At 37.8% G+C, this 26,746-nt stretch overlaps 1 protein-coding gene across 3 annotated transcripts; it reads left to right on the top strand.

Annotated features, from left to right (window-relative positions):
• The first annotated feature begins 1,017 nt into the window (after positions 1 to 1,017).
• On the top strand, positions 1,018 to 26,746 carry SLC35B3 (solute carrier family 35 member B3). 3 transcript variants are annotated; one of them, XM_027745050.2, is made up of 10 exons: positions 1,018 to 1,140; positions 5,974 to 6,252; positions 7,612 to 7,733; positions 9,610 to 9,764; positions 11,204 to 11,311; positions 13,523 to 13,620; positions 16,356 to 16,448; positions 16,841 to 16,952; positions 19,828 to 19,897; positions 20,995 to 26,746. In XM_027745050.2, the coding sequence occupies exons 2-10, from the start codon at positions 6,052 to 6,054 to the stop codon at positions 21,143 to 21,145; spliced, it is 1,110 nt and encodes a 369-aa protein (XP_027600851.1). In that variant the 5' UTR covers positions 1,018 to 1,140; positions 5,974 to 6,051; the 3' UTR covers positions 21,146 to 26,746. The 3 variants fall into 3 exon arrangements, 1 of the variants encoding a protein (XP_027600851.1); XR_005565571.1 differs by lacking the exon at positions 1,018 to 1,140 and having other exon boundaries at positions 5,977 to 6,252; positions 20,995 to 25,926; positions 26,222 to 26,746; XR_005565575.1 differs by lacking the exons at positions 1,018 to 1,140; positions 20,995 to 26,746 and adding an exon at positions 19,221 to 19,354 and having other exon boundaries at positions 5,977 to 6,252; positions 19,828 to 19,890.

Genomic DNA, 26,746 nt, shown 5'->3' with positions numbered 1-26,746 from the left:
CCTTCACACCTGCCCCTGTCACTGCAGTGCCCCCTCCAGGTGGCCACAGGGGGTGCAGTCAGGTAAGGAGCCCCTCAGGCCCTCCCAGGTTCCTGCTGCCCCAGGCTCCTTCTTCACGTCCTGTTGTGCTGTGGTGGGACAGGGCACATGGCAGAGTTATTGGCCAGGAGGGCCAGTGGTATCCTGGGGTGCATTGGGAAGCATGACCAGCAGGTTGAGGGAGAGGATCCTCCCCCTCTGCTCAGCCCTGGTGAGGCCACATCTGGAGTGCTGTGTCCAGTTCTGGGCTCCTCTGTACAAGAAGGACAAGGAGCTACTGGAGAGGATCCAGCGGAGAACACAAAGACAATGAGGGGTCTGGAGCATCTCTTTTGTGAGGAGAGACTGTGGGAGCTGGGCCTGGAGAAGACTGAGAGGATCTCATCAATGCATATAAATATCTCACAGGCAGGTGTCAAGAGGATAGTGCTAGACTCTTTTCAGTGATGCCCAGCAATAGGATGAGGAGCAGTGGCCATTCAGCAAACTGAACCACAATAAGTTCCTCCTCAACACGAGGAAGAACTTCTTTATGCTGAGGGTGGCAGAGCACTGGAACAGGCTGCCCAGGGAGGTCGTGAGTCTCCCTCTCCGGAGACATTCCAAACCCACCAGGACACGTTTCTGTGTCACTTGCTCTAGATGACCCTGCCTTGGTGGGGGGATTGAACAGGATGATTTCCAGAGGTCCCTTCCAACCCTAACCAGTCTGTGCGTCTATGATCCCCGCCGGCCCTGAGGTACACGCCAAGAATCCCCCGGCGAGCAGCCGCCGACAGCCGGGACCAGGAACTCCGCCGGGCCCCGCCCCTCCCTTGCAGTGGGCGGTCTCTGCCTGGGCCCTCCCCACGCGCGAGCGGGAGTTGGGGGGCGCCACCGCCTCCCGCCCCAGGCCGGGTAGCAGAACGCCGAGCGAGCGAGCGGCGTTGTCTCGATGCGCTCGCCTCTCGCGCCGGCCCCTGGCGCATTCCCGTGGCCACTTCCGGCGGCGCGCGGGGCTGGAGCGGGGAGCGATCCCGGCGGGAGGGAGGGCGGCACGGGCTGGCGGCGGCGGGGGGCGGCTGGCCGGGGCCGCCCTGCCCCTCCTTGCCTGTCGGACAGGTACGGGGGCGGGACCGCTCCTCCCTCCCTGCCTCCCTCAGGGACGAGGGGCTAGCGGGAAGGAGGTGGGGTCGCTTCCTGGGAAGCGTCACCTGGCATCAGGGGGCCATGGGCGCGACGGTGAGGGGCGCCGGGAGTGGGGGCAGGAGCTGGAGGCCGTGGCCGACGGGAGGGATTTGGCCGGTCCGAGGCGGCGGCGTCCGCGGGCAGCGGGACGGTTCCTTTCCTGGGGGGAGGGCGGCCTGTGGCGGCTGGAGAGCCTCCGTGGCAGCCCTGTCCGGGACAGCTAGCAGATGCTCGGGCAGGGCTGCACCCGGCGTGGGACAGCCCCCGGCAGCTCGGTGGGCGGAGGGAGGAAGGTTCAGGGATCGTCGTGGACCTTGTCTCCCTTCTCTCTTCTGCCTCCGGGGCGGGAGGCGGATACCGTGGAGCAAAGTATCCCTTCAGGTTTCCTCACAGATGTGCGTTTCCGTCCCTGTTACCCGAGCATCCCTCTTGCGGTGCCAGCTGCTGTCCTACCACCAAGCATTTCTGGTAGTGTTTCCAGAGGAAATGGATCGTGGCCAGGGCCAACGTGGAACTTGCCTTGCGTGGCCCGGGCGGGCAGTTTTTCTGAGTGTGCTGAGATGCTAGGTTCTGCCAAAATTATGTTTTCAACTGATGTTCTTCAAGGTGGAAAAAAAAAAAAAAAAAGCCCCGGGCCCTCCATAATGTCTTTTCCATGTTTGGTAAAAGTTAACTTTTTGGAGGCCAGAAAAACCTTTCCTGTCTAGTCTCTTGTTCATTTGTTTCTTTTTTGCTTAATAATTACTGTTCTGTGTGCAAAGTTGCAAATATTGCTCTGCAGGGGAGTTTTTTTAGAGGGCAAGAAACAAAGTCATTGATTTAAAGAATGTGTTGTTTACATTTTTAGACACAGGAGGAAAAAACAAAAGAGGGAATTTGGTATTTTACGCACATCAGGACAGCTCTTAAGCCACTTGGCTCTTCATACAACAGATTTTTGCTGCAGCTTCGTTCAAGAGGTGAATTAGTTGCTTGAGGGATTTTAGCGAGAGGAGGATGAATAACATTTTTCATACTTAGAATAGTAACAGTTTGAGAAGTCACAGTGAACTTCAGAAGAGTTCTGTCACTGTTGATAATGAAATTACTTGGTGGAGGGTGTTGCAAATGGATACATACATTTAGAGTTTTTTCAGCTGTTAAATAATGTTCCTTGAAATGTTTTTTGAAGGATGTAGAGAAAAACAATTACTATGTATCATTGTTTTATGGATGGCCATGGGCGTGACTAGAGCAATCAGTATTGTTTCTTACTACTTTGATAATAGACTCAGTCATCTGCAAGAAATTAAATGAACAGATTGTAAAATCTGATGGCATTCCTGAGGAAATATGTTGAATATAAATAGTTGAAAATTGAAAAGATTGTGTTAATTGTGTGGTTTAATTCCAGTAGGCAGCTAAGCATTACACAGCCACTTGCTCACTTTCCCCACTGACCTCAGAGGGATGGGGGAAGAGGAAAGGAAGAGTAAAAAAGAAAATTTATGGGTTGAGAGAAAACTGTTTAAGAAGTGGAGAAAAAATGGAAAAAGAGATGCAAAACAAAACAGGTGATATAAAGGCAATCACTTCTTCCACAGGTAGATCAATACCCATTCAGTTCCTGAGCAAAAGCTGGCTAACCTCCCTGAACCCTCTCCTCTCGCTTTTCATTGCCAGGCATGAGGATTTATAGCCTGCAATATCTCTGGTTAGTTCAGGTCATATGTCTGGTTGTACCCCCTCTCCTGCTTGCCAAAACATTACTGTGTTATCAGCATCATTTTGGTGACAAGTCTGAAACACAGCACCATGCAAGCTGTTCTGAAAAAAATTGTCTCCATCTCAACCAGACACAATACATAAATGCGCTTGTTGTTTCTTCTTCCTTCTACTTCTACTTCTGATGGTAACTCAGGTAACACAAATAATATTTAGATTAGTAGCCAGAGTGAAAAATGTAGGTATAAAAATATGCATTACACAATTCACTCAATTTTTGGATTCATGAAGCACCCATGACAGTACATGACTGTGTCTCATCCTGGGTGTATGTCATACTCAGTTTTAATTTAGGTGAAAAATGAGGCTCATATTACTTCTGCAGCTCTTTTTGCTGCTGAGAAAGTGTGACTATCAAGAGGAAGTGTACACTGGACAGAAAAGATCTGAACAGGCATCAAAAAAAAAGTTGAGCTGAGATGCCAACAGTGGATAGGTTTTTAACTGTGTTAGTTTCCTTCATGGAAAATTGCTCTTTGGGCTTGAACTTGGAAGTTCTAACTTTGCCTGCAATTGTTTGGGGAGAGTAGTATTTCATGTCCTGGGTTTAGTGATCAAGTAGGATCACCAAGTATCTTCTACAGGCACCTTTACTCTACTTTCCATAGTGGTGGGATGCCATAAACATGAGATTAAAGAGGGCTGCTCAGTCATCATGCCCAGTCTCAACAGCTATATAGAATTGCTTTCTTAACCTTCACCTTAACAAACAGTTCAGTTGTTCCTTCTTTCATTTTTAGGCTGCTCTAGAATGCAGATAATCTAGAGATGGAAAGGTAGTTTTGGGTTTGTTCATGATCTGTATGCTCATTTGCTCTCATTCTTCTGTCCTTAAAATTAGAATTATTTTTTTCTTCTTTGTGGTAATCCCTTGATAATTTTACTGAAAGAAAGTCTGTTTTCTTTTCATCAGGGTTTTGCTAGGCTAGACAAGTAACACTTTCATCTTATTTCAGTTCCTAAGACAGGCAATCTGCTCCTCCATCCTGATAACCTTTTTTTTCAGTTGTTCTTTCAATCTGTCTTTGAGGGTGATCAGAACTCTGTGATATTATACATGAAGGCTCATTCATGCCACATTGCCTGACATTGGTACTTTTCTGTTTTTACTAAAAATAGCCTACTTAAACTTTTTCCTTTTTTTTTTTTTTTTTTATGGCCACCTCATTTTAGTATAAGCTAACAATCCACAAGGGTAAACTTTCTACCTCTCACTTTTGGTCTTCCACTGAAGAGCTATGAATTTAAGCACAAATAATTATTGTGGTTCCTAAACCCCTGTTATACTCCCCAAGCTATTCTTTCAGAACTCTAGTAGGAGTCTTGTTCCAGCCTGATAGTAGGTTGTACGAAAAAAAGGAAACATAAGCACATTGCAGGTTTTATACTAATCCTTAATTTTTCAGCTAAGATTGTAATTTCTTGTATAATATATTGTATAATAAATTGACAACATTCCTTCAGACTACATTTATTGCATGATCTTGTGATAATATGCTAGCACAATTTCTATTTAAAAACAATGGGAAAAGCATTGTTTATACGCGTGTGATGAGAATTATTCTTGAGCTGGGGAAAACAAACCACTTAATAGTTGAGACAAACAGAGTTTAATTACTGACTGCTCACTGAGCTAGATGCTGACCAGCACTTAAAAGTCTTGGGGCAATTGGCTGATTGCTGTGTTTTTCTTGAGGGTCAAAAGGAAAAAAAGCCTCAAACATCATACTGTCTGCTGATCTGGAGAACAGAATTATTTGCATCTCGGTCGAAATTCCTTGTATGGGATTCATAGAATCATAGAATCATAGAATCGATTGGGTTGGAAAAGACCTCCGAGATCATCGAGTCCAACCCTTGGTCCAAATCCAGTCCATTTACTAGATCATGGCACTCAGTGCCACGTCCAATCTGCGTTTAAAAATCTCCAGGGATGGTGAATCCACCACCTCTCTGGGCAGCCCATTCCAATGCCTGATTACTCTCTCTGTAAAGAATTTCTCCTGATATCCAACTTAAATTTCCCCTGGCGGAGCTTAAGCCCGTGCCCCCTTGTCCTATTGCTGAGTGCCTGAGAGAAGAGACCAACCCCCACCTGGCTAGAACTTCCCTTCAGGTAGTTATAGACGGCGATGAGGTCACCTCTGAGCCTCCTCTTCTCCAGGCTAAACAACCCCAGCTCCCTCAGCCTCTCCCCATAGGACTTATGCTCCAGTCCCTTCACCAGCCTTGTTGCTCTTCTCTGGACCCACTCCAGCACCTCATGTATTCAGTCATACAGTTTTGTTTTCTGTTACATAGGGCAAGAGCTGTATGTGATAAATATTAAAGGGATTGCCATACCACAGACCTCATCCAATAAAAAGTTGCATTTCTGAGACTGGCTTTTCCGTCTGCTTGTTTTCATCTCCACGTTCTTTTCTGCAGAAGTTGCAAGAAACAGTGAATAAATGTGAGAGTGGGGGGGTAACTTCTTCCACTTCAACACTTTTAAGTAGTCATAGGCTCAAATCTGTCGTTTTTAGCAAGGCTTGCCATGTAATGGTCTAGTCTGGTATGTTTTGCTGTGAAAATGAAGCATAGTAGACAGAACCACACTGCTTCAAACCAGTTCTTTCATTGTGAGTTCATCATGGGGATCACTTCTCTGCCAAGCAGTCACTCCTGTGAGTACTGGCATAAAAGGACTACTTAAAGCTACTGTGAAACTGAAGTTGGTTTTCTGTTGCTGATGTTTTGGGGTTGAGTCATTGGTTTGTTTGCTTTGTAGAGTGCAGGAATACTACTTACCCTTAAAGTGTTGTTGGCCTCTGGTGTTAACTTTGGTGTTAACAAAGTAACTGATGTTAACTTTGGACATCAGAAAAGATAAATAAAATTTATGAATAAAAACAATCCAGCAAAACTCTGAAACCTTTATATTTACTCTATAAATGTCACATTCATTTACTGTTGTTGAAGGGCTGTATGTTATGTCTTATCTGACTTTAGCATTTCTTTCAGCTTTCAGGCAGAAGACACACAGAAAGAGAAAAGCAGAAAGAGGATAACAATAGCACCGAATGCAGAGAGCCAGGAACCATGGATCTGAAATTCACTTCATCAAGAAAATACATTTCCATCAGTGTACCTTCCAAATCTCAAACTATGTCTCCTCATATCAAATCAGTAGATGATGTTGTCGTTCTTGGCATGAATCTCAGCAAATTTAGCAAACCTACTCAATTTTTCATCTGTGTTTCTGGAGTTTTTATGTTTTATCTAATCTATGGATATTTACAGGTAAATGCTATGTACTCATGTCTTAGGCCAATTCCTCCTACCCCTTTTTTTTTCAATACCATAATAATATAGTATGTATTTTAATATGTATAGATGTTTAAACTAGATATTATTGCAAAGTCAAGCTTTCAGTATTCAAGAGCATCAAGTAACTATATAATGTGAGTTTCCATTATAATTCATGTGCCTAAAAGGTTTAGATCACTTGGACTTTCTTAACTTGATCTTTTACTCCCATGTGCAAGATAGACCTAAGTCTTCATTGGTGTTGAAACCTTTAGAGCTCTCAAAGTTCCATGAGTGCTGTAGAGTTATAGTTCTCTTATTTTTCTCTCTGCTCTCAGGACAGAGCTGAAATATACTGTGGTAGTTTCTTTAGCGGAAGCATAATGTTTATGCAATTTTAGTTAAACATTTATCTTTCTGTTAACCTTTTCTCCTTTATCTTGAACAGCTACATTTCTGTTCCTTTTTTTTAATTATTATTGAGTTCATCGAGCATTCTCCATAAAGCAGTGATTTTAGAAGTTGATAATTAAAAATCACCCTCTTTCCAATGCAGTTTTCAAAAGCAGCTAAATATAAATATTAAAATATGTAATACATAAAAATATAATATATATAAAATATATATATAAATATATACTAAGTTTATATTTTTAATGTAAAGTTTCTTTAAGAGAGTTAGACAGTGTTATCAGTAATTGAAAGCAGAATCTCAAAAAGGAAAATATTAGGTAGCCTTTTGTTTCTATAGCTGACACATTTACAAAAATCTTTATGCAGTGTGTGTATTTTTCCATAACAGATTGCTCTGGTTTAAAATGTTCCTACAGCCTGCAAATTTATAAACTCACAAGTGCTATTTGATATAGGCACTCAAAGTATTAGGTGTGCATTCCTAGGAGCTGAAAATTACATCAGTAAGTATGTTTGTTAGAGAAAGTTTGTGTTTAACTTATCACAAGATATTTATAAATTCTGAATAAAACCAGATAAAAACAAAGTCTTCTACTGATGTAAATGAACTGGAAAAAAAAAAACAAAAACAAAAAAAACAAGAGAAAAGCAGACAGGAAGCCATCTATAATTTTATATAAATATTAATGGATCAGATGTAATCCCCTGATGAATTGATCCATTAATTTCAGTGTATTTACACCTGCAGTAAATTATCTTCATGAATTTTGGAAACTTAAATTGTCTTTTCCACTACTTGCAAGTTACATGCGGCAGGTGAATTTGAGCAGCTGCAAAGGCTAGATTTGCATGTATGTGAAGGAAAAAGATTTGTTGATTATTTGTCAAGTCAATATTTTGGTGTATGTACGTGACCTTGGTGGGTTTTTGTTTTTATAGGAATTGATATTTTCAGTGGAAGGTTTTAAACCTTTTGGTTGGTACCTCACTTTAGTGCAATTTGGATTTTATTCCATTTTTGGACTAATAGAATTGCAGTTGATTCAGGACAAAAGGAGAAGGTATGTGTTTTTCCAAGCATTTTACCCATTGTCCATCAAGTTAGAATCATTTTACATTTATACTTAATTTAGCTTCTGTTGTTTGGATGTGAGTAGTGTGAGGCATTGGTAGCAGTTCCATAAAAGTGAATTTGCTGGATAATGTTAGAAAATGTTTTATAAGCATCCACTTAGATTTCAGACCTGTAAGCAGTTTTGTTGACTCTACTGTCATTTTGTCCCACTTAAAGAACATGTTGTATCCTTAAGGTAGCTGATAGAGACTGACTCACGTATGTGTTGCTTGGGATCATCACACGTAGAATAGAGTCAATGCACTTGAAGCCATCTGTCATTGAATGTGTTTTCCTCAAATATTGGCACCTCCTCACCAAAAGGTTCCTCCAGCATGCTGTGCATCTTGGAGAGTGTCAGAGCTCCACTGTCTGTTTACCATGTGGCTGGGTAGGTTTGCTTCAAAGGATATGCTGAAGTTTTGTGGTTTTCATTTCAGATAGCACTCGTAACACCCTGCCACAAAACTCTTCTGTGTTTTCACTGCAGCTGACCAAGGAAGTTTCTGTTGATTTGAATCCTATGGGAATGGAATAGTTTGTTCTGCATCAGTATGGCCATTCTGTGGCTCCCTATCCGGCTACAGCCTCTGCAAACTGTATATTGAGGCCCTCTGGAGAGTTGAACAGAGGCTGTCATGGTGTACATGAATTTTACAATTGCCTTGTATCCTAGTTGAGCATAACTAGTTTTCCTTACCCATAGTCAACCTTGGATTATTTTGCAAAAACTGATTTTAGGTTATAGAATTCCATTGTATCCAAACAACATAACTTCGATAAACTATTCCTTTTATTTTAAACACTGACAGCTTATATTTCAGGTTATCTGTCTTCTTGAGATACATCAGATAATATTGCACAGTTCCCTTTTGGGTGTTCTGTTACTAGTATTTAGGGGTTTTATTATCAAATAATTGATAATGCTTCAGAGTATGACCCTTTACGTAAGTTGTGTTGGAAATATAGATCTTAAATATATTGTACATTTTATTTGCTAGCACCTAGCCATCTTCTTGTAGACATGCAGAAATCTGTTAAATTTTAAATTTTTCTTGCATGCCTCAGAGTATGTCTGCATCACATAATGAGTTATGGATAAGACAGGATTACAGCAATACAGCTCCTTATGTTGCTTAATGTGGCTCTGAGTATGCATAAGAAAAAGCTGAACATATGTACATCAATAACTGTAAAATATCATGAAGTGAGCACAACGATTGCTAAAAATTCCTGTTGGATCATCTGTTGTCAGGTGATAATTTCATAAAATTGTGAACAAAATATCTGAAAATGTTCAACGAGCCCCTCTGTTCACGGTAGCTGAATCACTGCTCTCTTAGTTTTGCTGAGTTTTGTAAAACTTTCAACTTTTTCAACTTTCGTCCTTTTAAAAGTGTCAAGGTTCATGTGAAAACGTCACCAAATAAACTGGCACAGTGACCTGAAAGGACTAAGATTCAGGATATCTTGGTTTACCAATCTTCTGTGTTTCCCTTGGCAAATAACCTGAAGCCTTTGTCTTGATTCATGTGTAAACAATATACCTTCTCCAAAGGAGGTTAAAGAATTACTGCTTGAATACTTCATGAGCTGTGAAGTTTTTATTGTTTTGTATTTGATTGCTGTTTATTCACAGTAACTGTAAGAAATGAAATATGAAATCAGACATTTATGTACATTTTAAAGTTTCTGTTATGGATTGAAATTCAGTGAGAAAGATGTTGAAGCTGTATTACAAACATATTTCTTTATCTAAATTTTCGAAGCTAAATCTCTAGATGAGTCTGCAATACCAAGATTCGTATGTTTATATTTTGTAGAATTCCTGGCAAAACCTACATGATAATAGCGTTTTTGACAGTGGGAACTATGGGTTTGTCAAATACCTCTTTAGGATATCTGAATTACCCTACTCAAGTCATCTTCAAGTGCTGTAAGCTCATTCCAGTTATGATAGGCGGGGTTTTTATACAAGGTAAGTGTTAGTCTTGCTTTTAGGTGAAATTTTTATTGTTTCTTTGGGAGGCGATTATATATGGAAACCTGTACTTTGTTAAATTCCACTGGTACTATTTTTTCTATGGGGGGAAAAATGAGAATTTCTGAAGCATCTTCTCAGAAAATATAATTGGATGAACAGAAAATGTGGGGGAAAACCGTTCTACAGGTCACTTGCAAAACTTCATTTTTACACAAGCTTTCTTAATTTTTAAGAAATTTAACTTTGATTTATAAACCAAATCACATCATATATGAAATAGCTTCAATACTGAAATGGAGAACCTGAAATGGAAAAAAAATCCAACCATGATTTGTGAAGAAATCCCATACTCTTCCTGTTTGTAAATCTTAATCCCCAAATTCCTAATAAAAATTCCTAAATTTTGATTGAATGTTTATCAGAAATACACCTGTTTTTGTATGTCTTTGACTAGTGCTAAAGTCATAGTTCATATTCCAAGAAGAGAAAAAGAGATCTGGAGAAAAACAGATGAAGGTTATAGTTATGTGAATAAATATACTTCAGTATTTCTGGATTTAGAAGACAAATAAATTATAAAAGTTTGTTTGTTCAGTGCACAAAGATTCAGTGAGTAAAGCTCCACATGGGCAAGTATTATGGAACAATATCTAGAATGGTGTATTTCTATTTCTGTAGTTAATTTTGGCCTTCTGGTTGCAAAGCTGAATTTTCAGAGAAGGTTGCAACTTTACATATGCACATGCACACACAGTATTTACATTTTATTAGGAAGAATTTTGTATCATTTTAATGCAAAATGACTGGTATTCCCTTAAAGCTTTTTGAAACTTTATATTGTGTTGTAGTAGTAGTGTATTCTCAGAAGCTTTGATTTTATTTTTTTAATTTTATTGTGAAAAAAGAAATCAGTTCAAAAAAGTTCCCTTGGAAGCTCATACTGAAACTACAGCTTCTGGGAAAGGAATATAATATTTCAAACAAGATATACTAACTCCTGCCTTTTATTTCCTTACTCTCTTTTGCCATCTCCCTCCACATCTTGTCTTTCCCAAACTACAAGACAGTGTAGGGTTCTAGAAGTACCAGAAAAGACAGCTGAAATGTCTTGCATGAGGGGAAAGTATGATGAAAACATCTAAACTGTCCTGAAGTTGCTAAGAGAATGCTTTGTTGGGGAGGACATGCTTTAGGGGTCAAACCAAAACTGACCAAAAGCATTGGATACTACCTGTTAGGATCCTCCTCCCTATTAGGAACTGCTGTTGTAGAAGAAACTAATTCCATTCAAGAAAGACCAGAGCATTAAGTCCTCTGTTTAAGTAAAACAGTTGGAACAGTGTTTCCTTTGCCTTCTAGTCTGTTAAACAGGGTAAACGTGAAATTCTGAGAGTGCTGACAGTCCATTCATGCTGTTTGTATTGCTTTTGTAGGAAAACGTTATAACATTGTAGATGTGTCTGCTGCCCTATGTATGAGTCTTGGATTAATATGGTTTACTTTAGCTGACAGCACAGTTGCACCAAACTTCAACTTGACAGGTAAAGATATATTATATTTTAGAGTTTAGGAAAGTGCTTGTTTTTTTCCTACAATAAGCATTCCATGGAAGTTTGAGTTCTTGTTGGAGTGCCTTTGGGTATTGTACAGAAATTGCTACTTTCATTTTAGCTTTGCACTAGCAGAACTGTCTGTAACAGAAGAGACCTTTATTCCAATCGTTAAGTTTTTAGGTTCCTGAAATTTCTGGAAATCCCACCCTTTTGTTTGAAATGTCTCATTCATGTTCTCAAGAAATAATTACCCCAGTAAATATATTAAAATGAGTATGATAAAGTTCACTTGGACTATTTTAAAACTTCAAATGACTAGTTGTCTTTTCTAGTTAAACTTTTAAGTCTTTTTCCATTTCAGAACCATTTACTTTATATTAATTGACTATCTCACTCAATTTTGCTGTAGTTTTTAAGTGGAGTGCCCACATTCTGAGTTTTTTATACTGTCTAAAAGAAGCAAAGGGAAGATTTTAACCTGCTTGGATTTAAAAGCTTAGTTGAATTTCTTTCTCAAATGGCAATTCCTGAGTTCATTCCAGTGATTTATTTAGAACTGTTTCCATGTGGGTTTCTTTCAGAACTGATTTAGGACCAGGTTTTCCAATTACTTTTACTCATGCTTTACATACAGTATAACATTGCTGGTCTCGTTTGTGGTTTTGCTGCTGCTGCTGCTCAGCAGGTGCAGCGCTACCACAATGAATGGAACAGTTCTCCTTACACTCCAAACTGTGTAAGGACATAAGATTAACATTTGTCTTGTCCCCACATTTCTCCTCCCTGTGCACACTTGCACTTCAGATTCCAGGTAACCTTTTCATCTCAGTCCAGTCCTGAACCCATGCATTTGTCCAGTGGTGTGCCTGGGCCCTTAAGCACTGCTGGAACAAGCATGATGGAGAACAGAGATGAGACATGCTCTATCACTTTACAGAAGTGACCTGCAGCAAGACTGTTGCTGAGCTGGAGTCTTACCATATCTTTGAACCAGAGCTGAATCCATGCAGATGAGATATCTGTAATCTTTAGCATAAACAATGTTGTTCATGTTATCATGGGTTTTCCATTGAGTCACACCTTTTCCAAGGTCTGATAACTTTCAATGATGAGGAGACATAGAGAGTGTAGCATGGAAAGGAAATGGTTCCCAAAACAGAAATGCTGGTTTTAGAAGTACTCATATATTCAGATGTTTGCCAAGGAAATGCCACCTTAAACTTCATGTGTCTTAAAAATGTTAAATCTTACAATTCTGAAAATCCTAGGAACTAGGATTTTTATTTTTTTTTCTCTATTGGGAGCTTATACTTCATCTGAATGCCTATTTTGAGACCTCTGATTGTAAGAACGTCACATTAAGAAAATATAACACTGCTTGTTTCTAGTCTTCCACTCCTGATTCTTGCCTGACATGATCTTTTAAGGAACCAAGACTAGAGCAGACAGTAAATATGATTTTGATTATTAATATCTTCTGTAATGTATACTTAGAAAAAGTGGTATTTCAACGTGTGTGGATCATTAAATACAACAGTCATGAAAGAATCAGAGTTTGGAGGTTGGGGAATGAATTATGACTGACATGGATAAAGGGTTATTTTTGTTATTGGAAAGCTGATTACATTATTGACTGTGTAGCGACTTTGTTGTGAGCGTATATGGTAACCTAAAACCATGGGGTTTGTAGCCAAAGAGTGTTTTTTTTAAATGAATGCTTCAGTAATTAGAGATTTCCACTATGAATCCCCTTGTATTTGTTTTACCATTACATATAAAGTTTCTATTTGCCTTTGTCAGGAAAAAAATAATATGGGATTAACTACTGAAAAAGAGTATGTTTTCTGGTTATTTATCTTCATTAAAGATACCTAACTAAATGCAATTGACACTCTTTCACTATTGTTACTATAAAAACTACAGCTGGCTTCTTTATAGCAGTGGCCAGATGTTCCCATGAAGCTTAGAGACACTGCTCAGGAGTTAACTAGTGGAGGGAGTGGAGGTGGGCACTGCTTTGTACTGGTGTAATGAAATATTTTTGCTGGCATTTAGAATATGTTATAGAAGGGAGTTATTATTATTTTTCTATTCCTGAGATATTTTTTTTCAGGATAAGTACAGAGTGGTTTTTGCTGCTACTCTGCTGATAAATATTCTGAACAGGTTTTTGTTTGTTTGTTTGTTTTCTTATATTAGGTGTGGTCCTAATATCCCTTGCCCTCTGCGCAGATGCAGTTATAGGAAATGTACAGGAAAAAGCTATGAAGTTGCACAATGGTTCTAATTCAGAAATGGTAAATACCAGATTTGCAATTTTAAAAGAATATGATCTATCATAGACAAGGCCTGCAATGACAAAATATGAAACTTAATATGCTTTTCTCTTGCTTATGAAAGAAAAAGCTCTTGGTGTACTATTCTTGGGGTTTTCTGCTTGTTTCTTTGGGGACTTTTGCTGGGTTTTTTGTTTTGTTTTTCAGCCTTTCAAGGCTGCTGCTTTCCGTGCGCAGAAATGTATCTTGCAGCTACAGAAACACTCATTTCTGGCAACAATTCCTTTGTCTACCCTGCAGGCCTGAAATCAACGGAGTGTTTTCTCTATGATCATGTGCTTAGTCTCTGAAAAATATATACTGTCCTTCTGGTATAGTTGTGTTATATGGAACACATTGCTTTTCTCACTTACTAGACTTCCAGTTCTAGAGTGTGCTAGCACTTGAGAGGCAGCCTTTTTTGAATCTTTTGAAATCTGTAAAACTCTGACTTTCAGAATGGATGAATATGTGTGTTCCTGATTCAGTGAAATACATAATTTTGCAAAAGTCTTGCTCAGCATTTTTTATATACTTACTTGGAATATGGATTATCTGTTCATGTTATTTTTCTTTTTAGACAAAACTTATGTTTGAATTTGGCATATTTTTTTGTGAAGTTGAGTAAATACAAGTAAATCTTTTATTATAAGAGGCATGATTTGAATATGCCACAAGTAAAAAGTTACTGGAATTCATTTTCCGTATTTGGGACATTATTTGACATTTAACTAGAAGATCTAGTTTCTCATTATGAACGTAGCTTGAAAAATGGAGAAAAAGATAAAAGGAATCTTCGTTTAGGGCTGAAAGTGATTTAGGATGGCTCAAGACATTTGAGCTACAAGTGTCTGAAAAGTGGAAAAATATACACCTAAAAGTGTCACTGTATTCTTGTTTTTATTTTTGTACTTCTTCTTAGTATTCACTGTTGACTGCTGCTGAAGGCAGAGATTTTAGCTACATGAACCTTACATGACCCAGTGCAGCTTTCTATAGCTGTCATCTCCAAAATCCAAACTAAAGTACAATCTGTAACTTTTCTTGCCTACTTTGCATCTTCCCAGCAGTCATCTGACAGTTGTTGCTGCCTTACCTATGAAACTCCAGTTATCTCCAGGACTTTGCTTTTATTCTGCATCAGTCTGACAGATGTTGGTCCTCGTATTGTATACTCACACTACTAATAGAGGATGAGTGTAATGATTAAGGATATAAAAGTTTTATTTGTTTGAGGCTTAGAGTTACACTGCAGGATTTTGTTTAGAGAATTCAATGCAGAAGTACAAGCAGAATTTTAGAAGTCATTTACTTGAGACTGAGGGTAAAAATTGCATCTGAATCACAGATTATATTTAATGGACAGTGATCTGTAAATAAAATCGAACAGTAAAGGAACCTGTCATCCACAGCATCTCTGTTTCATTGTCAGATTTGGAAATTGCCCTGGATTTAAGCAATTATGAAAAGAGAAAAGATATCTTGTGGCTGGAATAGTAACTGCTGCTCTTGAAGATTATACCTGACTTTTGTCTTGTTTGTCTTACATCACACTGTCTAACAAGGAAATAGCAATGTGGTGCTCATTCCTGGTTGTGAAAAGGGAGGTCTTATGGCAGTTTGGGAGAAAAACTGGATGCAGAGGCAAGTGAAGAACTAGGGACTGACTTCTGTGTATATGAACAGTGTCAAATAAAAGCTCTTTTAGACGTGTATTCATCCTCCTTTATTGTAAAGCAATGATAAGCATTCTGTTATCTCATGGCAGCGCTAACAATTGTTAATAGATTTATTTTTCCAAATAGTTGAGATTACTCTAACAAGAAAACAATTGATGAAACCTATGTCAAAAGAAGTAGGCCTGTTGTTGACAATGAGTTTTGAAAGCATAATCAGCATACTCTAGGCAGTACTGTGTAGAACAGTTCTGTTTACTGTCTCCCTTTTTCATAAGAAAAGGCTACTAAATGTCGCACAAACAGCTGACTGCCTCCTGCTTCATGGGAGGATGTGCGGATGGGTTCCAGCTTCTAATTCTGTTGACTCAATGTGGGAAAGGATAGGGTGAAGATTCTTCTGTTGGTCTATGAAACTATGAATTAAATAAGGATGCAGACAAAGTAAAGAGCCTACCTGTTTGCTAAGTATTCTGAGTGCTGAACTGGGCCAGAGCTGGTCATATTTGAAAATCTTACGCCCTGTAGCCATGATACATATGTGCTATGCATGCGAATGGAAGTGACACAGCTGAAACTAATGTGACACTTCTGGCAGTTCATGGTGATTCTGTGCCACCCTTTGCACTTTTAAGGTAATACAGATCTTTACTGTGCTGAAAAAAGTAGTGGAAAATGAAATAAGTTTAACGTGTTATTCAGACTATTAAACTAAATAGTTGTGTGAAGTTTTATTTAGGCTGTGAAATCCTGAACTTGAAGGATTTACCGCTGTTGACACTGACCTCAGGATATTATTAACTGACTAGCTTTCCAAACTTCTTTTATGTTGTTGTGGGTAGGAAGAATGTGTCTAACACTTATTATTGACTTTTCACTGTACATCAACTATTATAGAAACCCTAGTTAAAATATCTTCAAAGGCTGCAAATTCAGCTCTGAGAAGCTGAGCATATTAGCAGGGCCAAGCATTTGAAAACATTTAATTTTATCCTTTTGTATAGTATCACCTGGTAATTATTTTCTCTTACACTATTCTAGGTTTTGTATTCCTATTCAATAGGTTTTGTGTATATTTTATTTGGATTAACATGCACTAGTGGATTAAGCCCTGCAGTAACATTTTGCTCAAAGGTAGGTGTAAAGATTTCTTTTTCTCTCTGAAAACCTTCTTCTGTATGGTTTAGAAAATCCCACCACTTCTCTCTCTAATGTCCTATTTTCATCGTGTAAACTGGTTAACTTGTATAATTCATATATTAAGGAAGTTTTTCCAGTCTTTGATGTATAAGATAGGGGAAATTTTTAAAAAGCAACAAAATCACAGGACTAGACTTATGAGCTTATAATTTCATTATTATTTTTCCATTATTTAACTAAAATTAAATAAGGATTTTTGCATGAATGCATTGTTAAACAGCTTATTATTGCTCAAGCAGTTGATTAAAGTCTGTACTTTTATGTCATTTTGCAATACCTCAGGGTTTGTTTTACATTTTCCTAACCAGCTTTTTTTATTGTTGCAGCATCTAGTTCAGACTTACGGTTATGCATTCCTTTTCTCCCTGACTGGGTATTTTGGCATATCCTTTGTTCTAGCTTTGATTAAAATCTTTGGTGCCCTTCTTGCTGTAACAGGTACGAACAAATGATATCTTTTCTGCTTTTGTATAAAAACAAAGTAATCCTATTCTATTATTTAGGACAGAGCTTTTGAGAATTGTTCTTGCTCTGGCTTTTTTTCTGTTCTTTGTGCTGGCTGATTTCTGTAGCATTAGTAGAATGTGTTTGAGAGCTCCCTGGTTCTTTTTGTGCCACAGTCTCAACCTCGAAGAGCCTGTTAAGTAGACTTGTGCATATAGCCCACACTGTGTTTTAGTGCGGAAACAAAAAACACTGTTCTAAACCAAAACATTGAAATAGAATCACGGAATGGCTTATGCTGGAAGGAACTTCAAAGGACATCTAGGTCCAAAACCCCTGCCATGTCTTCCACTAGACCAGTTTGCTCAAAAGGCCCATCCAACCTGACCTTTAACACTTTCAGGGATGAGGCAATCTGTGTCTCGCCACCACGGCAGTAAAGAATTTCCTCCTAATATCTAGTCTAAACCTACTCTCTTTCTGTTTAAAGCCATTCCTCCTTGTCCTGTCACTAAGGACCTTGTAAAAAGTCCTTCTCCAGCTCTCCTGCAGGCCCCCCTTAGGTATTGGAAGGCTGCTATAAGGTCTTCCCAGAGCCTTCTCCAGGCTCAACAACCCCAACTCTTTCAGCCTGCCTTCATGGGAAAATATAGCAAAGTGTAAGGAAAGACATGTATCATTTGAAGGAAAAGTAAGGATGTTCCAGGAAAACATAGTAGGCAGTGACATTGTTTCTAAGTGCATGAAACTACAAACATTAATCACAAGAGCCTGGTGGGTGGAAGGTGTAGCAAGATGCCATGTAGCTACTTTCCTTTCTTACTTCTACCACTAAAAGAACCCCCTGGTTTCTGTCGGGTGATGCTCTAATTCGCTCACAGTAGTGGAGTTAAAAACATTGTTTTCTGACCTGAGGATTGCATGCTCTGATTTCCTGTCACTTATTTCCTCTGCAGCATATCTGTTTTGCATTTGTTTTTAACAATGTTCAGTAGGTCTCCTGACTGGAAATTGACCCAGATGAGAGGGTTGGTCCATGTATTAAAATAGCTCTTAAAAAAAAAAATGGTCTCACTGTACTAAAAAATGTTAAAAATGCCATGGAATAGCAACCTCTCCCAGGTTTTCCTATGCCTGACCTTGACAATTCTAACATTTGAGCCCTTTCTATCTTGCCTGTAGCAATGTGAAAATGTTTATTGTGCCACAATGAACACCACATTCATTACTGTCCCTCCCACCTCCCCCCATCCGCTCTCCCCCTTCATGGGGGGAGTGGGGTGAAAGAGTTTAATGAAAATTGTATTTCTATTAGCAGAATGAGAAATTGTCAGACTTAATTGGGAAAAAGAAGAAAAGGCACTTAAATTAGAAGGAAATGGTTACATAAATATTTTAATTAATAACTGATTTGAAAGAACAGAAATAATTGTAATTAGTAAAACTGAAGTAATTTAACCATTTTTTAAATTATTCATCTGTAAACTGTTTTCTAATTAAAACTCAATTTTCTTTTTCATTCTCCTTTAATTTTTCATGTAATAGGAAATCATTTTATTTGATGTGCATAAATTTCTTAAAATGTAAAGAAAATCAGTAAATATTACTAAAATTATTAAAAAGTTGAGGTTGGGGCAGATGAAGCAGTGGCGAAGTCTGTTTCTTCCCCTACAAAACATACTTTTAAGTAAATATTTGTCTGTGGGGGAGAGTTGGTTAAAATAAAACTTGCTGGACTAACCATAGCAGCACGAAACATACCTCAGTAGTCATTGGTAACTTTTGCCAGTATGTTGCAGTACAACTAATTTGGATGTTATACAAATCTTGCTTAAGCAAGTAAGACTTTCCAGTATGTTATAGTAAAAAGTATCTCATGGTAAGCACAATATTTTCTGTTAATAAAAATCATATTCTTTAGGTGCAGACCTACTGCACCCTGTACTGGGGGTCTTTCTCAAGTAAGAATCCTGTGCTATCATATAGAATAACACCTTCTCAGGCCCTTTAGCTCCGCAGCTAAACTTGTGTGCCTGGCTGCTACTTTGTTTTAAAACATTTTCTACAACTTCTTTGATAAACTATATATGCTACCCAGCACTCAATTTGGTGTATCCTTGTTCATAGCAGTTTGCATTGAAATTGTTCAAATAATTGTTGGAGCTGTAGTTAATTTGAGAGTAACCAAAGAGGTTACTGCTATTTTGGAAACAGGATTATGTTCTTCACTCTTCTTACTACTTTAATTTTTTTTTTTTTTAGTGATCAAATTACATGTAGAAGAGGATCTCTTAATGGTTTTGAGGAAAACTTCCTAATGCAGTCATTGAAGTCAGAAGAGAACATCCTTGTTCTCTTAGGTTTCTAACTAAAATTGTATTTCCCTGCACTGTTAGGTAAATTTATAGCAATTTCAAAAGAATGATGAGATGATAATCCCATTCCACTTAAAAACAGAGCCCAAAACACTGCTGAACTCTAATAACATGAGGTGGAAATGGCAAGAGATTTGTTGTATCCAAGCTTTAACAGATTAGTTTAGACCATCAGATAATTGCAAGAGTTGTTTGTTGCTTTCAGAGGCTGTGAATTGATTAGCATGAAGTTATTAAAGAACAAATTTTGTTCTGGAAGTTTTTTTGCTGCAGATAGTGTGACCGGGGTGATACTACTGTCACAGTGTCCTTGTTTGCAAACAGTGTAGGGTTCTAGCACTACATTTGCAGTGCGTGTTTGCACCAAGGGTGATCATCGTTTTAGCCAGACACTTAATTATGTAATGAGGTTACCTGCTAATACTGAAGCCTATTTTATGTTCTTTTGCTGCAACTGAATTCTTAAAGAGGTAAATATTTGTTTTCCTCTGCAGTAACAACAGGAAGAAAAGCAATGACCATTGTGCTTTCTTTTTTGTTCTTTGCAAAGCCATTTACCTTACAGTAAGTATTTACAGTTTTAAATGCTTTATTAAATATTTCATAAGAAATCGTGTCTTGATCATGGAAATATAACAACAGTAATTAATCAGGGTTTAATGCTTGTTATTTCATATCTTCTACGATTGTTGGCAATTTGCTGTAAATATTGACAGGCTTGTTGATACTAATCATACTAGAGAAAATAGTTTCCATTTTTCTAAAGGTCTGAAAGACAAGCTATTCCATGTGTTGGCATTTTTTGTTGTGTTTTTTTTTTAAAGAAAAACCTTACATAATTTCTAATTCTTACGATACTTAATAAATTGTTTGGGTACTTTCTCTGTGGAGGAAGATTTGGCTAAAGAAAGGGATTTTCTCCATTACGGTATTGTTTCTGCTTTTATAAGCTCAGATTTGAGTTCTTAACTAGCCTTTTTAAAGAACTGCAAGCTTCTGTTATCTTGAGATATTAAATGACAAGATTTTTGAAATTGGGTTTATTCCCTTTTTTTAGTTTCAGGGAAGAGCTTATATTGAAAAATGCAGCTAAGTTGCTACTTTGATCCTAATTGTTTCTGGTTTGAAACAAAATAATATTCCATTTTATTTCTATATATAATTTTATTTGAGATTTAAGAACGAAGTTTACACGCCCAAATGGAGTTTACTCCGGCTAAAAGTCTTGAGGCTTGAAATAATGGAGAGCTGAAAGAAAAATGTACCTACATATATCCAAGTATGGATATAAGGCACTGAGTAAGAACACATTTTGGGTCAGTAATAGAGAGTATAGCTCTCATAACCATAGGAAGGAAAAACATACTAAAATCTTCAGGATTATTTTATTCATGTGAGAAATAACAGATACTGTTTAGTTGTTATTTAACTATAAATGCACCTTAATAAACTCTCCAGCCAGGACAGGAAAAAAGAGGGGTGCAAGGTTAGTAATAATAAAGATTCAAGGATATTCGGAGCCCACTGATTTTTAGGGTTTTTTTTCTTCAACTCCTCTCTCCTTAATGTAGGGGCTTTATTTAATCCACATATATAGGTATGTAATTGCTACAGATAAGTGCTAATGGTAACTTTTTTTCCCTCCTCTCCCTCCCCTTTAGGTACGTGTGGTCAGGCTTACTTGTTGTCCTTGGTATATTTCTCAATGTTTACAGTAAGAATATGGATAAAATCAAACTGCCTTCAGTGCATGGTCTTTGGAAAAAAACTGTGGAAGAGAGAAAAACAAGGACGTTGTCACAAACTGTATAGACAGTGGTTTATGCCTTGTCTAGACTTTGACTTCCAATTTTGTTGGAACAGTCTTCAACTGATTCACTTTCCAAAGGGAACATTATTAAAACCAAAGGAGCTGAAGGCATATTATCTGCTTGCAGATTGCTGTAAGTGCACACTTTTGTGAGTCCTTTCTTCAGAGCACTTGAATTCATCGTAAAAGATGGTCTAGGCCGTTGTCAGATGGCTTTATCAGGCAATGAAGGACAGCAGCTCCTGGCAAACTGCTGAGAAGCTGCACTCAAGTGGGACACTGTAGAAGACTAGTTTGGGCATTTTAATAATATTGGCCATGTGGCTGATCTGAGATTAGTGGTTCTTTGTTAATTGTCTAGGTGGAGTAATTTAAATGTAATACTGTATTAATTTTTAATGGAACCTGATCACCAACTGGTCAACCAAATTGTGATTTTAAAGGTGGAAGGTTTAGAATATGGTATGTTGTCACTCTTTTACATTTTAAATAAAAATGTTGGGGGTTTTTTAAGTTATTTAGATCATCACAGAATTTGGTATTTATTGTAATAATTGAAATTTTTATGGAAATCTTAGTGTCACTCTTTTTGACTATTGCTTCTGAGTAACAAAACTGAGACTGAGTTTGTTTAGTCAACACTCATACTTTAGTAAGGGGGGAATGGGCTTTTAGACCTGAACAGGGTGAGAACACAGAGTGAAAAAAATCATGATTTAAGCAGTGGTGTAAGAAACTGTTATTTGCTTATTCTGTGGTGAAATACAAAAATTTTAGTGGCCTATGGCCCTCTGTATCATAGTGGTGTAAAGAGACATGGAAGTTCTCTTTAAATTAGTGTCATCAAATTGAAATTCTTCAATTTCGATATTGAAGTAAAAAGTAACAGCATCTGCTAATGTGTTTGGAATATGTATCGTGTTTGTGTGGTCTTCTGATGAAGTTAAGAGGATTAGGGTACAGATTACAATTTTCTTTCTTTAATGACAGGAGGAGACAATGTGCTACCAGTCTGTCTTTTTCATCATGAATTAGGAAGACTAGGTCCATTTATCTCTCTTACTTTCATATTCAACTCGCTTTTGAATCACTTGCCATCTCTTTCATTTTATATAGTTAACAAAGCACTTTAAAAATACCAATCACCTTGCAAATCACTGTTCTTATGTGGTCATGTTTTTTCTTTTTGTTGTGTTCCTTAGATGCACCTTGGTGTGTGTTCTTTCAACTTAGACAAAAGTAAATTGGATAATAGAAACATGTAGTCAGAAAAAACGTACAAAGAATTGAAATATCTCACAGGATTGCCCTCTGACAAACTACTAGTTGATGAAAGTATTCACAATGTGCAAAATGTTTTTCAGACACTTAGGAAGAATATCTGTTCCAAGGAGCTTGTAATCAAAGCACAGACACAAAATGTGCCTTAAATTTTGCTTATTAAATTGGTAGCTAGCATGTGCTATATTAAGTGTGTTATGGAATAGAACACAGAATAGCATACCCATCTTAGCACATGGAATGAATAAGTGAAGAGCTGTGCTAACGTAACTGCACTGTCTCCAGCACTCAAGCTACTCTGGTGTGTCAGCAAAGCCTTTCAACCCATACAAACCCACTGTTGCCAAGTTGGGAGAATTTATTGCATATGACAATTTTGTTTCTTAAAATCCCAGCTGCTGCATGATTGATTGTGTCCTGGATAAGGTAGAGAGGTGTGAGTTTGATGAACAGATACACCTTGAAAGGGAAGGATAGCCTGCCATGACCTTCCATTTTCATGTTACAGCAAAAGTTTTATGGTAAGGTATGATAAAGTGTTAAAATTTCAGATTTGGTGTAAGAGTGCATTTGACCAAGTCAAGTGGATTGATGCACTTCTTTCCCCATAATATTTATGATTTCTTACATTCCCTTGTATTCTTTTCACTATATGAAGTTGCTCTTTCCAGTGAGGGTAAGATAATTTTACAGTCTCAGTTCTGGCATCTGTAAACTCTGTCTGTTGCTAAACTTTATTGAACTTCAGGAAAACAAACTATGTGAAAGCTACCATACATGCAGAAAGTCATAGTAAATATAATTCATTTGGCATCTGTTTTATTTAAATAGATGAGAAGTCACTCACAAAGTTTACGACTGGAATTCAAATGTCATATGTAGGTTTCCAAGCTGTTCATATAATCCAGTTTTGTCTCCATTTTCTCTCTTTGGAGAGCGTAGCATTCACAATAATTCACCTTTTAACTTATTCTCTATTTTATACAAGACTGAGTTAATGAAGCTCACATTGGGGGAAGTTTTGATTTATTTTTTTATTAATTTTTTTAACTGTAGAAATGTATGTTTTGTTTTACAGGTGTACTTTAAAATTATTTTTATACGCAAATGAATATTATAGGTTTACTGTTAATAGCATAAATTTAAGAGTCAGCTCTTTATTTTCGTAGGTGTGAGTCTAGTACTTGCAAATCAACAATATGTGTGGTAAAGAAAATGCACACACAAGTTAGAGTAGTTCATAATTTGCCACCCATCATGGTCTGTGCAGTTTCATGCTTTCCTTAAGAAAACCATATCAGTTAAATGGTGTTTGTGGGGTTGTGGTTTTTTTTTTTAATAAGCTTCATAGTGCATGCAAGGAAGAGAACCTTACAAAACTACAAGTGTTCTTATCACAAAAGTTTGTTTTAGAGTCTTCTGTACTGTATACGTATGTTGGTTTTGAAATATGAATAAGGGCTTGTCCAGAAAGTAACTGTAAATTCTTTTTTTGTTTTTGTGTAAGAGCACTTATATTGAGGTGTCGTTTAATCCTATCTGGTCATGATAACTATTGCATTTTATACTCATTGCTTCCTGTGCTCTTTATAGTAGGGATGATGAAACCACAGAAAAAAAACATTCAGGTCTCTCACCAGAAGATTTATTATCTAAATATAATGTGAAATAGTTGCTTCTTATTCTTATGCTACACAACTTTCTCCTCTCTACAAAAAATCTACGATGTAAAAATTAGTTATGACATTGAAGTTCACAGTAAAATTTAAGTCTGACCAAGGTCTCCACTGATGTCAGCAATCTACCTCTGTGACACCCTCTACTTCTGCCTCCTTTGGAAAACTGAGGGAGCTCTGTTTTCCTAAATTAGCATGCATTTGCAGTTGCTTTCACATTACATTTTTGCATTTATTTAGCACACTTCAGTAACAAAGTAATTGCCTGTGCGGTGGATTTCTTCATTATTTCTTCATTCAGTATGTCAGTATCAGCAGAACTGGTAATTATTCAGGTACCTATGTTTGAATACAAGTATGGGAGAACTAATGCCCTGAGCCTGCACCCCTGCCCCCCAAACCTACAGTGTTTTCTGATACTACATTAAACTGGTTTTTGCAATCTTGTTTTACCACTCCTGTGCTTTAAACTTACAAAACATTTCAAGTTAAACTTAGGCATACATCATTACTACTTGTCTTCCTTACTTCCTTACTTATCTTTCTTAATTTTGGATGGTAACTCCGTTTTTAGCGTGCTCTGTTGATGCACTGTGCATTTTTCAGGTTTATATTTCTGCATTTAAGGGCTTACATCATACTATTGCAGGTTGGTCACATTCCATATTTTGTGTTTCATATCAGTCATAGCCGTCTGGATGATTCTTTTAAATCCTCTTTTCTCCATGAAAAAAATCTTTCCTTTCATACATTCCGTTATTTTTGGAAAGGTCTTGATGAGTACACGTATGAGTTAACTCCTTGACCTCATTCCATCTTCCAAGAAAATCTCTCTTCTCCCTTGCTTGCCTTTGAGAACTAAAGGAAGAGGAAATAAATTATTGCAAGTGCTATTTTTTTCTTTAATAAGTGCCTTCCATACTAACCTGGTGTGTCTTAATTGTTTCTTTTTTTTTCTGCCTCCCATGCTCCCAGGCAGAAACAAGCCCTTGTCTCATGTTTGACCACTGCTTGTTCAGTCATGGAAACTTTTTGAGTTGTTTACTGTTCTGAAAAGAGGTATAAAATTGCATGTATACTCTGGAGGGCAGGAAATAATAAGTATACTTCACAAGTTAAGGAAGTAATTAAATGGATTAATACTTTTTTCTGGAGGGATTTTATATATGGTTTAGGTAATAGCTCAGAATTTGTTAGTGGAAGGGGTTTTTTTTCCTTTTACATTTTACCTGCTTAAAAATCTTTATATTAATTTTAATATTTAATATAAAACTCCTGACTGTTCAGGCAGTTTATAGAGATTAATTTCAGTCTTGCCTATGAGGCAGAGAAGTCTTGTCTCCGTTTCACTGACGTAGAAATGGTAACTTGCCCAAAGTTGCCTTAGTAAATCTACAGGGAGCAAGGAATAGATGTTAACACCCTCAATTGTTCTATGCCCCAAGTCCAGCAGAACCCTTCTGTACCTTAAAGCAGTACCAATGTAAGCTCAGTTTTCTTTTACTCCAGTTGTTGAGATGTTAAATTGTTTCTGTTCCTTGTTCTATACTAGCGTAATTTAAAGGGAAATTAAGACAGCCATAAAATAGATTTCCTGCATTTTATTTGAAGCTTCTTTGTATTGTTATGTTCTTGTTGATTTGTTCTATTTTCTGTGAACACTGCTATGGAAGCAAACCAGAGAGATTAGCAGTTGTACAAGAAGCGTAATATCCTTCACTTTAAGGTGACTGGTGCATCTTGCTGCTGGTCAAAAGCTGCTGCCGTTGGAAAACTGTGAGGAACTATCATCACATGAGGAATTGAGCATAATGGTGTCATGCCAGGTCTGTATCTTTTCACCATTCACTTGTAGAAAAGCAAAGACTAATGCAATAAAGAACATTCATGCACAAATACTCAGCTTAGAATATAATGATGACTTAACACTTTTCTACACCTGGATTCTGCTAGTTTGCTGGGGTTTTGAGGTTTAATAATAATGTATTGCTTCTCTACACTTCTGGTTATTTAGATGTTTTCTTTCCTGGATTTCTCGGTTTTGTGCTTCCTTGGTTTTTTTTTCCCTTACTTGTATTTTAAGTGTAAAGTTTTACCTTGTAATTTTCATTACGCCTGTAGTATTGTGTCCACTTCTGGGCTCCCCACCACAAGAGAGATGGGGCTACAGGAAAGAGTCCAGCAAAGGGACATGAAGATGATGAACTGGAGCATCTGGGTCTGTTCATCCTTGAGAAGAGACAGCTCAGAGGAGTCTCATCAGTGTGTATCAACACTGAAGAAAGCGTGCAAAGAAGATGGAGCCAGGCTCTTTTCAGCGATGCCTAGTGACAGGACAAAGGCAGTGGACACAAACAGAAATACAGAAGGTTTCCTCTGAACAGCAGGAATCACTTTCTTACTATCAGGACGACTGGCAGAGGTTAGCCAGAGAACTTGTGGAGTCTCCACCATTGGATATATTCAAAAACTCTGGACGTGGTCCTGGGCAACTGGCTTTGCTTGAGCAGGGGAGGTTGTACCATATGGCCTCCAGAGGTGCCTTCCAACCTCAGCCATTCTGTGATCGTAAATCTTAATATCTCTGTGTATCTTTCACTTTTTCTCCTGTTTACAAAGTGTTAATAAATGTATTTAAAACATAAA

The sequence above is a fragment of the Pipra filicauda genome, unplaced genomic scaffold (assembly GCF_003945595.2).
Source record: "Pipra filicauda isolate LSUMZ 115617 unplaced genomic scaffold, ASM394559v2 scaffold101_size5749837_pilon, whole genome shotgun sequence".
NCBI lineage: Eukaryota > Metazoa > Chordata > Aves > Passeriformes > Pipridae > Pipra > Pipra filicauda.
The sequence above is the reverse complement of the archived record's forward strand: the minus strand, read 5'-3'. Positions and strand labels throughout refer to the sequence as shown.